Raw genomic sequence first — 13350 nt, forward strand, 5'->3', positions numbered from 1 at the left:
TTTTCCCTTTCATTTTCTACCCCTGGTGTATTTTGAGGCAAATTCCACATACCAAACATCATAGTATTTCACCCACAAATACTTTTTTAAAAAAAATATATTTTATTGATATTTTACAGAGAGGAAGGGAGAGGGATAGAGAGATAGAAACATCGATGAGAGAGAAACATCGATCAGCTGCCTCCTGCACACCTCCCACTGAGGATGTGCCCGCAACCAAGGTACATGCCCTTGACCGGAATCGAAACCGGGACCCTTCAGTCCGCAGGCTGATGCTCTATTCATTGAGCCAAACCAGCTAGGTCACTATCTATTTATTAAAGAAACATCTGATCAGTAGAATTTCCCACATTTTGGATTTAACCAACTGCACTTTCATAATGTAGTTTAACATGTTTTACTTACATATTTTCAGTGGAATGTTGTTAGATCTGGAGGCCTAATTGATGTATTTTTTGAGGGGGCATGAATATGTTAGAGGTGGTACTGTGTACTTTCTGTAGTGTCCCGATAGGAGGCACATTATGACTAGTCCCAATTTTACGGTAGTAAGGTTAAAATTGATGAGTAGGTTCAGGTTTTAACGATCTGATCCATCCAGATAAATGTGTTTAAGATAAAAAGCGTGTTGTAGGAAGGAGGTGATTAAGCAAGCTAGGGATGAATGCTTATGCCATGAAGAAAGTACAAGAAGCAAATTTATATGACTAAAGGCTTACATGCTTTTGAATATTCTGGTGGCTACAGATAAGAAAGATCTCCTTCGAGAGAATAGTTAGAGAAACCAAGATGGCGGCATAGGTAAACACCTAAACTGCTGCCTCGTGCAACAATTTCAAAACTACAACTAAAAGACAGAACGGACACCATCCAGAACCACAGGAAAGCTGGCTGAGTGGAAATTCTACAACTAGAAGGAAAGAGAAAAGCTCACAGAGAATTGGAGGTATGGCAAAGGGTCTTTGTGCGCGCAGAGAGGAAGGGCGGCTGAGAGCCTGGCTGACTTTCTCTGGCGGAAGGGGGAAGGAAGCCCCCGACCGCACTGAACCCCAGTTCTGACTGCACTGAACCCCAGTTCCGGGTGAGCCCCTGGGGACCCACGCTCTTGTGCGGGGAGTCTGGACTCTCGGGCGGAGACTCGGGAGCCGGGGAAGGCGGAGGACTGAAAGCACGCGCGTGCCAGTGCGCACAAAGGCTGCGGAGGTTGCCACAGGCTTTCCCTAGTGGATGGGAGTCAGAGGCTCCTGACTGCACTGAGCCCCAGTTCTGACTACACTGGACCCCAGTTCTAGGCGAGCCCCTGGGGACCCACGCTCTTGTGGGGGGAGTCTGGACTCTCGGAGGGAGACTCGGGAGCCGGGGAAGGCGGAGGACTGAAAGCGCGCGCGTGCCAGTGCGCACAAAGGCTGCAGAGGTTGCCACAGGCTTTCCCTAGTGGATGGGAGTCAGAGGCTCCTGACTACACTGAGCCCCAGTTCTGACTGCAGTGAACCCCAGTTCCAGGCGAGCCCCTGGGGACCCACGCTCTTCGTGGGGGGAGTCTGGACTCTCGGGCAGAGACTCGGGAGCCGGGAAGGCAGAAGTCTGAAGGCGCGCATGTGCGCGCAAGGGCAAGGCTGACAGGAAGCCAAGACTGAGACTCCACCCCATCCAAGCTGAGCACAGAGGCTATTGCAATTTGGCAAGTCTAATCCTATAAGGCTGTCTCCAGCACCGAACTTCTCCCAGCATAGACACAGCTGATCCTTACAGCCAACTGGCCTGGAGGTCAATTCTTCCCAGTGATACCAACAACAATAAAGACTTAATTACAACAAGGCTGTACACACAGTCCACAAAGGGGTGCACCAAGAGTGTCCACCTCAGGTTAACTGGGGAGGCAGACCCACTGGGCCATATTGGAAACCTAGCACACAACCAACTCAGGGAAGCAGTGAAAATGCGGCGTCAAAGAATCAGATCACAAACGAAAGAAATGGAGGAAAACAAACGACTGGATATAGAATTCAAAACTACGGTTATAAGGCTTTTTAAGAATATCCTAGAAAAGGCCGATAAATATAACGAGACCCTCGAAGATATGAAAAAGGACCAACTAGAAATTAAACATACACTGACTGAAATAAAAAATATTATACAGAGACCCAAAAACAGACAAGAGGAACACAAAAATCAAGTCAAAGAACTGAAATACAAAGAAGCAAAAAAAACTCAACCGAAAAAGCAAAAAGCAAAAAAAAAAAATCCAAAAAGTTGAAGATAATGTAAGAAGTCTCTGGGACAACTTCAAGCGTACCAACATCAGAATTATGGGGGTGCCAGAAGAAGAGAGAGAGCAAGATACTGAAAACCTATTTGAAGAAATAATGACAGAAAACTTCCCCCACCTGGTGAAAGAAATAGACTTACAAGTCCAGGAAGCGCACAGAACCCCAAACAAAAGGAATCCAAAGAGGACCACACCAAGACACATCATAATTAAAATGCCAAGAGCAAAAGACAAAGAGAGAATATTAAAAGCAGCAAGAGAAAAACAGTTAGTTACCTACAAGGGAGCACCCATACGAATGTCAGCTGACTTCTCAACAGAAACTATGCAGGCCAGACGGGAGTGGCAAGAAATTTTCAATGTGATGTATAGCAAGAACCTACAACCAAGATTACTCTACCCAGCAAAGCTATCATTCAGAATTGAAGGGCAGATAAAGAGCTTCACAGATAAGAAAAAGCTAAAGGAGTTCATCACCACCAAACCAGTATTATATGAAATGCTGAAAGGTATTCTTAAAGAAGAAGAAGAAAAAAGTAAAGATAAAAATTATGAACAACAAATACATATCTATCAACAAGTGAACCTAAAAATCAAGTGAATTAAAAACCTGAGGAACAGAATAATCTGGTAAATATAATTGAATCAGGGGCATAGAAAGGGAGTGGACTGATAATTCTCAGGGGGAAAGGGGTATGGGGGGTTCATGAAGAGACTGGACAAAAATCATACACCTATGGATGAGGACAGTGGGGGGGAGGTAAGGGCAGAAGGTGGGGTGGGAACTGGGTGGAGGGGAGCTATGGGGGGAAAAAGGAGAAATAATTGTAATAATCTGAATAAAGATTTATTTAAAAATAAATAAATAAATAAATAAATAAATAAATAAAAAGAGGAAAAAAAAAAAAAGATCTCCTTCATATAGTCTCTTCTATTGTCCACAAGGTCTATGAATGAGCAAAATCTAGCTAAATGGGGTCTTAGAAATCAACAAAATAACATATACAAAACACACAGCAAATATGGGCCTAGCAAATAATAAAGTCTTTAAAAATGCATTCCTTTTTAACCATTTTTCTTCCTTGAGATAAAAAATGTCTTATAAATCTCTATGCTAAATTATAGCATTTATAGAAGTTTTAAATCTATCCTGAAGACTCAGAGTCATAGTCTTTGGATCTCAACACAGATTTTACCTTCCTCTTCAGAATGCACTTGGGACCATGCAGAGGGCGGTCTAGTTGTCATAATGGGGGAGATTGGGCTGGGAGGGGAGCAGTATGGTACTGACATTAGTGCTGGCTGGCATCAGGAATGATAAGTGTCCTGAATTATCTGGGCTATGTACCCAGGACAATCCCATACAACAAAGAATACACTGCTGAAAATGACAGCAGTGTTCCCACTGCTTCTTTTTGCCAGACATCATGAACAATTTTTGGTTATGGCAAATTTTATAATAAACACAGGGATTTTATTTGCTATATAATATTATACTTTATGTCTTATAAGATATAATCATTCCATTATTTTGAGGGCATTTAGCTTAAATGAGATTTGTGAAATCTTCAGTTAATTATATACTGTGAATAGTTACCATCTTTCACTGTCTACTTTTCCTTGTTCCTGAAATAAGAAAGCTGATGGAGCCACGCTGGCATGGCTCAGTAGTTAAGCATTGACATATGAACCAGGAAGTCTCAGTTCAATTCTGGGTCAGGGCATATGCCCGGGTTGTGGGCTCAGTCCCTAGCGGGGAGTGCAGGAGGCAGCCAATCAATGATTCTCATCGTTGATGTTTCTCTCTCTCTCTCTCTCCCTTTTCCTTCCTCTCTGAAATCAATAAAAATATATATATTTTTAAAAACTGACAGAGAGTATATCTTAGTCACATAAATGTGGCCCATAACCAACGCATATTGTTCAACCTCAAAATGGACCATTTTACAGTTATTCTCTCATAAATCACCTTGCAAAAATAAAGAAGTTTTGATAGTGTGAAATATTTTATGACTTTTAAAGAGGGGGTGACATTTAAAAATAGAAAAAAAGGAAACTACCCAGTTTAATAAAAAAAAGATCAAAGCTATCTGATCTTTGGCCTCTTTCAACCATCTTACCTAATAATAGACAAACATGTAAATTGACTGTACCTTCGCTATGCCCACAGCCAATCAGAGTATGCAAATTAACCCAACAAATATGGTGGGTTAATTTGCATATGCAGGTGCAGAGCGGCCGGGAGGTGCGGGATGCCTGCTATGGGGTGGGGGGGGGGCGGTGGAGGGAGCTATAGGAGCGGTGTTCTGGACAGAAGCAAGGACTTGCTGGCTCCTGGGCAGGCGGGAGTGGAGCCAGGGGAAGGAAGGCCTATTCTTGCACGAATATCGTGCAACGGGCCTCTAGTGGTGTTAATAAGAGAGGCTCTGCCCTAGCCGGTTTGCTCAGTGGATAGAGCTTAGGCCTGTGGACCAAAGGGTCCTGGTTTCAATTCCAGTCAAGGCACATACCTCCGTGGCAGGCTCCTCCCTCACTCAGGCCCTGGTCAGGGCGCATGCAGGAGGCAACCAATTGATGTGTTTTTCTCACATTGATATTCCTCTCTTCCACTGTCTCTAAAAATCAATGGGAAAATATCCTTGGGTGAGGATTTTTAAAAAATAAAAAAATAAGAGAGGCTCTAAAGAGAATATATTTTTGCTCCATTGGTGCTCTGGTAAAAGTACTGTGCACACATGTGAACACTATTAGAGAGAGTCACAAGGGACATGAGGCACCATCACTCATTCCCTGGAATGGAAGAATTGGAAACAGATTACTGAATAGAACTCAACTGAGACAGAGAAGTTTCAGGATAAAGACAAATGTTCATATAATATGAAGGGAAGACAGGTTATCCAAGGATAAAGGGGCCCTAGCCAGTTTGGCTCAGTGATAGAGCATTGGCCTGCGGACTAAAGGGTCCTGGGTTTGATTCTGGTCAAGGGCACGTACCTTGGTGGCAGGCTCCTCCCAGACCTGGGCCCTGGTCAGGGCTCATACAGGAGGCAACCAATCGATGTGTTTCTCTCACATCAATGTTTCTCTTTCTCTCTCTCTCTCTCTTCTACTCTCCCTGAAAATGGAAAAATATCCTCAGGTGAGGATTAACAAAAACAAAAACACACAAAAAAAACAAAAACAAGAAAGGATGGAGGGGATTTCAACTTACCTGGGCCATCGCTTTTAGAACTACCTGACTTGCTCAGATTTCTCTAGGTTCTTCTCTTGGACAAGTAGAGTCCTGAAAAAAGCAGAGGAAGAAGGAGCAAATCTCTTATAAATTGAGCTTGCTTCAGCAATCCTAAATAGATGAGCTGTTCCTGCTCTGCTTCCCCTGCCCTCCCCTGGTCTTGCCACACAACCCTAATGCAAAGAACTACAGAGTTAACAAAACCCAGCCCCTCCTTAAACCCTAGGGAAACCAAAAGACGGATTCATGCAGATGTGCTCCAGCAATGACACAGAACCCATGCACCTCAGCAGGAGGGATTCTGGCCTGAACAGCCCCTTATCTTGTTTCTGATAGTCTATATATATACCCTAGATAGGCCTAGATAGCTCCCCACTTGTACCAAGCAGATCTTCCTTTGCAGCTACAGCAAGGAGGATCATAATTCATACCCACTTTACCCTCTAAAGATAGTACCCCCTTATGAAAAAAAAAACATTCTTAGACAATGTCTTCCAGCTTCTGTGGGCTCGACAGGCAAAATCTCTTGGGTACTTCCTTGGTTTACTTTCTCTTTCTAAGTCCAAAAGGGTGCCATGCTGCCCATACTGTTCTGGGCTGCAAACATTGCACAGCTCCTCTGTTGCCTGGGGGCAGGATACAGAGGGAGAGGGAGTAGGTCACCGAACAATGGGGTCAGTTGGAGTTTGAAGGGAGGCAGTGGTTCATGCTCCGGCCAAGCGTGCCCAGGCGTTGCACCTGTGCCCTGAGTTTCTTGGAAACGGCTGAAATGGCTTTTGTAACTATCCTAAATTTGCTGTAACACCTGTGGTCTGCACTGCAGTTCGGCCTTTACCGCGGTGAAGTGCTGCAACTGTAGTCGCTGGCCAGCTTAATAAAGGCTCATAAATTTTGATCTCAGTCTCTGGTGGTCGTCTCTTGCGGGTTGCCCCATAACACATACCACCAGAGACTTCATCAAAGCCGCTATCCCAGCTGGATTCACTGGACAGGAGCAGGAAAACCACAGTAATACAGGCATCTTACAAGATGACCTGAGTGGCAACTCAATTTGTAGCAGCCTCTTGGCCCAGCACTTCTTATTTTCCATTTAAACCCTCCCCATTGCTTTCCTGCAGAACATGGCTTCCTCACTGACTAGCAATTACCACGGCTGAAGTTCTGTGGAGAATGGCCTGTACCCCCAGGTAATGAGATTTCAGGGGTTTTAAGGAAGGTAGTAAGGTTGGTTTTAGAGGGGCAAGAAGCATGGTGGGGGTGTCAGAAGGAAGACTAATGTAACCAATGGGGGTGGTGTTGAGGAAAATTTCCTGTAAGATACAGAACATGATTTGGGACCTAAAAATCAGAAAATTTAATAGCTAGGAAAGGCACAGAAGAGCATTCTGAGCAGAGTGGAAAGCCATGGTAAAATGGTGGACCAACTATATGGTGTGTTTGAGGAGCATTTGGAATGATGTATATAGTTTGGAAAAGGTCTAGATCAGTGTGTGCTGTCCAACAAACTTTCTGTGATGATGGAAATCTGTATTGTCAATAATGTAGCCATTAGCCCCATGTTGCTAATATGACTGGATAACTAAAATTTTTACTTAATTTAAATGAATCCAAATTTAAATTCAATGAGCTCTAGAACTTAGAGGATGACAATGCTAGAGATGACATTTAGGGTTTGGAAAATGAAGGTGTATGAATGAAATAAAAGAACTATAAGAGCAAGGACCAGTTCTCATCATCACTGTGACTGGCACTTGCCATGGTGTCTGAAGGCTACAGGTGACCAATGAACACTGAATATGTAAAAGTTTGGTTTTCATTCATTAATAAATAGAAGGTCAGTGAAGAATTTAAAGAAGGAAGTGATAAGGCCAATATGACCAGATTATTTTATCGAAGAGGAGTAAAACTAAAGTTAGGAATATCAACTGAAAGGTGCTTGTACTTTCCCAAGCAAACTAAGGATCTGTCCTAGGATAGTTAGTGGAAACAAGAAGGAAGGGGATACATTCAGGTATAGAGAAGAAGTAAAAGCAGCCCTGGCCAGTGTGGCTCAGTTGGTTGCATGTCGTCTCATGCACCCCCAAAAGGTGGCTGGTTCGTTTCTTGGTCAGGGCACATGCCCAGGTTTTGGGTTCAGACCCTTGTTGGGGTGCATATGAGAGGCAACTAATAGATATTCGATGTTTCTCTCTCTCTAAAATCAATAAGAACATATTTTAAAAAAAGAAAAGAAGTAAAATTAACAGGCTCTGGCATCTAATTGGACGTGCTGGCAGAGAGAAAAAGAAGTCAGGAATTCTCTCTTATTTACTAAGTTCCTACCTCAATTGGCATTTTCTTATCTGTGAGGAAGATAAAAAATGTGAGATTTACTGTCTCAGTAAATCTTTTACATTCTAATGGAAAGAGGAAGTAGCAAATATACTAATGTTTCTTTTTATATGCCTGGTGGCCAAAGTTTTATGGAGAAAAATAAAAAGGAAGGCGATAAGGAGTTTGGGGGCAATGGAGGGTAGCCCGAGACTTTTTATTGAGAAGGTGACATATAAGAATGAAGTGAGTGAGCAATGCAGATAACTACGGGAGGTACATTCCTAGCAAGGGGACAGCAATTGCAAAGGCCTCAAGGCAGGAGCAAGCTTTCTTTGATCAACAGAGACGACTAGAGTGGCTGTAATGAAGTATATGAGAAAAAGAGGGTCAGAGAAGTAGATTGTAAGAACTTAGGTTTTTACTCTTGAGTAAAACAGGAAGCTACTGAAATGTTTTTAAGACGAGGAATGGCATAATCTGATTTATACTTGAAAGACTTATGGAGAATGAACTAAAAAGGATAAAGGGGTGGGGGAAGCAGGGACACCAGTAAGGCCATTGCAGTAATCCAGGCAAGGGGGAAGTGTGGTTTGCATTAGGGTGGTGGTGGTTTCTCTGAAGGCAGAGCTGACAGGATTAGCTAATTTTACGTATATAAGAAAATAAAGGCAAGATGACACTAAGATTTTAGGCTTGAGCAACTAGAAGTATGAAATTGCTATTTTTTAACACAAAGGACTGTGAGAAGAGCAGGTTTGGTGAAACCATTATGAGTTCTGTTTTAGACCTTAATACTTGAGATGATTATTACATACCCAAGTGGAAATGTCAAGTGTCCATTAGACATTTGGTTCTGGAGTTCAGGATAGAGTCCAAATATAGAAATATAAAGTTGGAAATTACTGATGTACAGATGACACTTAAAGCCCTGAGACTAAGCAAGTGCACATACAGAGTGAGTGAAATTAGGAAAATGTCTGTAAAAAATAATATAAACGGAGCCACTTTAAAATGGAGTTGAAGCTGCCATCCCAGAGGAACTGCCTTGTATTCTTACTCCTCAAACCTTTGGAATGTTAAAACTGGGTAAATAACCTTTGGAAGGGGCCTAAAGCAACACTGTATCTCAAACAACTGTTTGCAAAGATAATAGGAAAGCAGATATTATGATTATTGAATTGAAAATTAAAAACATTCTTTAGAATTAGCATCACTATATTAGTTTATCTGCACTTATAGAAATACCTTCCTTGTTAATTTCCCCTTTCCCTTTCTCATAGACATCCTTTGCCTCTGTCTCCTAATCTGAACACTGATTCAGGTTTCTGCCTAAATCAGTGCTTCCTGAATAACTATTCATTTGATCTCAAATAAAAGCTTGTTAGCTCTCACTTTGGCCTTTTATTTTTAGGTTAGCAGGTCCAAGACCTGAGGCCAGGGGGCTCAAATTTGGTTGAAGAATAGGGTGATGAAAAGACAAAAAAGGAGTCTGAAGAGGAGAAACCACGGGGATAAAAGGAAAAATAAGAGACGTGGGCTTCACTGAAAGCCCAATGAAGAAAGTATACCAAGAAGAAAGGCGAGAACAGTGGCCAAATGAAAAATGAGAACTGTCCACTTGGCATTATAGAGATCATTAGAAGTCTTGACAAAAGCTGATTCTCTGGAGTGGAGGACACAAAAGCTTGGCTGGAGTGGGGTTCAAAAGATAATGGAAGGACAGGAATTAGAGACAGAAGAGCCATCCTTTTCAAGGAGCTGTGCTGAAAAGAACAGGAAAACAGAGGTAGCAGTGGATATGGGGTCCATGCAGAGTTCTTTGTTTTGAATGTGGGAGAAATTTCGGCATGTTTTACAGTAATGGGAATAATCCACAGAGAGAAATTGATATGACAGGAACATAGGAGACAACTGCTGGAGCAATGATCTTGAGTAGGAGAGGGGATGGGAACTAGCACTCAAGTGTTGGGGGCTGAATTACAGATCACAGATAGCTTATCCCGGGGGAAGGCAGAATACATAGTTATAGAAACGATTCCCAGGATTCCAGGGCAAGGTGATTTGGTGCCATTCATATGTACTTTTCATTTACTTTTATTTTCACAACCACCCTGTGGGTTAAAGTTGATTTTGTTTTCCACATCCTATCTAATAAAAGAGTAATATGCAAATTGACCATCACACCAAGACACAAGATGGCTGCCCCCATGTGGTCAAAGATGGCTGCCCCCATGTGGACACAAGATGGCCACCACAAGATGGCGTGCAGGATAGGGCAGTAGTGGGAAGTTAGGGGTGACCAGACCAGCAGAGGAGGGCAGTTGGGGGTGACCAGGCTAGCAGAGGACAGTTGGGGGGGACCCAGGCCTGCAGGGGAGGGCAGTTGGGGGGGACCAGGCCTGCAGGGGAGGGCAGTTAGGGGTGATCAGGCCAGCATAGGAGGGCAGTTGGGGGGGGACAAGGCCTGAAGTGGAGGACAGTTGTTGGTGATCAGGCCTGCAGGGAGGGCAGTTAGGGGTGATCAGGCCAGCATAGGAGGGCAGTTGGGGGGTGAAAAGGCCTGAAGTGGAGGACAGTTGTTGGTGATCAGGCCTGCAGGGAGGGCAGTTAGGGGTGATCAGGCCAGCAGAGGGGGGCAGTTGGGAGAGACCAGGTCAGCAGGAGAGGTCAGTTGGGGGGGACCAGCACTGCAGGGGAGGGCAGTTGGGGGGGCAGGCCTTCAGAGGAGGGCAGTTGGGGAGGGGACCAGGCCTACAGTGGAGGGCAGTTGGAGGGGGACCAGGCCTACAGTGGAGGACAGTTGGGGGGGACCCAGGCCTGCAGGAGAGGGCAGTTGTGGGCGATCAGGCCAGCAGGGAGGGCAGTTAGGGGTGACTGGGTCAGCAGGGGAGGGCAGTTGGGGGGACCAGGCCTGTAGGGTAGGGCAGTTGGGGGGGACCAGGCCAGCAGGGGAGGGCAGTTGGGGGGGACCAGGCCAGCAGGGGAGGGCAGTTGGGGGGGACCAGGCCTGCAGGGGAGGGCAGTTGGGAGCCAGCAGTCCTGGATTGTGAGAGGGATGTCCGATCGCCCGTTTAGGCCCGAACCCAGTGGATATCGTGCACCAGGCCTGGATGGATATCGTGCACCAGGCCTCTAGTTATACAGAAGAGAAGCTAGAATGCCTGAGTGGTTATGAGATTCACCCAAAGCCACAGTGCTAATAAAATCTGAGATGGACAAAAAACCAAGTGTTCTATTTTACTGCCCATGGAAGTTTCTATCAGAGTAAATTGGTTCCCTGTGGTTACTGCCATTAAGAATAAACAATAAATCCCAGAGTAGAAAGGGGGCAACTGAAAGAGTTAGGCGTTAATAGGAGAAGGAAATGAGAACCTCTGTAAGTGCTTTGCCACAGAAGACAGTGGTTTTGTGACAATAGTTTCTTCTAAGAATTATTAGAGAAGGTACCAGATGTGTTAGAAATTGGGATAGTGGAGATGGTTGGGAGCCTAAGAGAACATCTCAGAATTCAGAGGAAAAATACACAGAAGAATGAATTATGAAAATAAAGATCAGAGATATGGAAGAGAGAAATCCAGAAGACCTAAAATAGAATAAAAGTGATTAATAGAACAGCTGGAGAAATAATGAATAAAATATTTTCTGGAGGAAATGAAATATCTGAATCTTTATTTTTTTATTTTTGTTTTTTAAATTTAATAAATCTTTATTATTACAGTTGTTCCTCTTTCCCCGCCCCCCCCAGCTCCCCTCCACCCGGTTCCCACCCCACCCTCTGCCCTTACCTCACCCCACTGTCTTCATCCATAGGTGTACGCTTTTTATCCAGTCTCTTCCGGCACATCCCACACCCCTTTCCCCCCAAGAATTGTCAGTCCACTCCCTTTCTATGCCCCTGATTCTATTATATTCACCAGTTTATTCTGTTCCTCAAATTTTTTTATTCACTTGATTTTTAGATTCACTTGTTGATAGATATGTATTTGTTGTTCATAATTTTTATCTTTACCTTTTTATTCTTCCTCTTCTTAAAGAATACTTTTCAGCATTTCTTATAATACTGGTTTGGTGTTGATGAACTCCTTTAGCTTTTTCTTAACTGTGAAGCTCTTTAACTGACCTTCAATTCTGAATGATAGCTTTGCAGGGTGGAGTAATCTTGGTTGTAGGTTCTTGCTATTCATCACTTTGAATATTTCTTGCCACTCTCGTCTGGCCTGCATAGTTTCTGTTGAGAAATCAGCTGACAATCATATGGGTGCTCCCTTGTAGGTAACTAACTGTTTTTCTCTTGCTGCTTTTAATATTCTCTCTTTGTCTTTTGCTCTTGGCATTTTATTTTTTTTTTAACATATCAGTTATTTAATCGGGTTCTTATAAGAAATTCAGAACACCAGTTTGTGAGGATAAAGCCCATTGGTGAGAGCGAACAGAGAGCGGAGGTAGCCCTGGAGCTGAGGAACAGCTTTGATTTTTGGCAGAATTTGAGAGTCCACAGCTTTCTGGGCAACCTTGTGCTGTTCTGTAATCTCGTATTTCTCTTTCTCTGTGTCAAAGATCTCACCCTCCTGGTGTCTGGGCTTGCGCAGCTTCTTCTTCTTGAAGTAAGCATCCGTGAGATGTTTGGGGATTTTCACACCACTGATATCAATTTTGGTGGAGGTGGTGATGACAAATTTCTGGTGTGTTCTACGAAGAGGAACTCGATTGAGGGACAGAGGTCCAGTCACAAGTAGCAAGCCACTGCTCAGCTGCTTCAGGAAAACCACCCTCTTGCCTCTGTGGCGCCCAGTGAGGATGATCAGAATGGTCCCAGGAGTGATGCTAGCCCGCAATCTCCTCACATGCTGACTGAAGGGTTTCTTGCCGTGGCTCAACAGCTTTCGAGGCACATCTTCAGTAGGATAATATCTAGGCATTTTGCGGAGTATAACCACTCGGGTACCACCATTCTTGTCGCCACCAACTGGTTTTGTGACAGTAGCAAGAACTTTCTCCTTCTTTTTCTTTTCAATCCTGGATTTAGGGGCCGAATACTTCCTCTTGTACATGGCCTTTCTCGAATACATAGCCGACCGGGAATATCTGCCAATTCCTCTGACGAGGACGGGGTTTCGGCTGCAGTGGGGCTTCCCCTTCTTAGGCGCCTTAACCTTGCCGCCGGCATCAGCCTTCTTCTTGGCTTCAGGTTTCTTCTCCTTAGTATCTGGCTTCTTCTCCTTAGTATCAGGCTTCTTCTCTTTAGTATCCGGCTTCTCAGTTTTCTTTTCACCCGCCATCTTGCAAGATGGGAAAGAGAACTCTGCTCTTGGCATTTTAATTATTATGTGTCTTGGTGTGGTCCTCTTTGGATTCCTTTTGTTTGGGGTTCTGTGCGCTTCCTGACCTTGTAAGTCTATTTCTTTCACCAGGTGGGGGAAGTTTTCGGCCATTATTTCTTCAAATAGGTTTTCAGTATCTTGCTCTCTCTCTTCTTCTGGCACCCCCATAATTCGGATTTGGTATGCTTGAGGTTGTCCCAGAGGATCCTTACACT

The 13350-nt window shown here is 43.9% G+C and overlaps 2 protein-coding genes across 2 annotated transcripts in view; both read right to left on the reverse strand.

Moving 5' to 3' along the window:
• ZNF565 (zinc finger protein 565) overlaps positions 1-13350 on the reverse strand; it is an 89327-nt gene that overhangs the window by 29388 nt on the left and 46589 nt on the right. Inside the window, exon 2 of the mRNA XM_080643700.1 lies at positions 5481-5552. Within this exon, the coding sequence (XP_080499826.1) occupies positions 5481-5489 (9 nt within the window). The 5' untranslated portion in view covers positions 5490-5552. The remainder of the gene's footprint in view (positions 1-5480; positions 5553-13350) is intronic.
• Positions 12148-13109, reverse strand: LOC308235065 (large ribosomal subunit protein eL6-like). The gene has a single exon (XM_080643701.1). It carries the CDS (start codon positions 13091-13093, stop codon positions 12200-12202), a length of 894 nt encoding a protein of 297 aa, XP_080499827.1. The 5' UTR covers positions 13094-13109; the 3' UTR covers positions 12148-12199.

This window comes from Plecotus auritus (genome assembly GCF_963455305.1).
Source record: "Plecotus auritus genome assembly, chromosome: 10".
Taxonomy (NCBI): domain Eukaryota; kingdom Metazoa; phylum Chordata; class Mammalia; order Chiroptera; family Vespertilionidae; genus Plecotus; species Plecotus auritus.

Coding starts and splice junctions, on each gene's coding strand:
- LOC308235065 (XM_080643701.1), bottom strand. CDS start 13,093: ATGGCGGGTGAAAAGAAAACTGAGAAGCCGGATACTAAAGAGAAGAAG.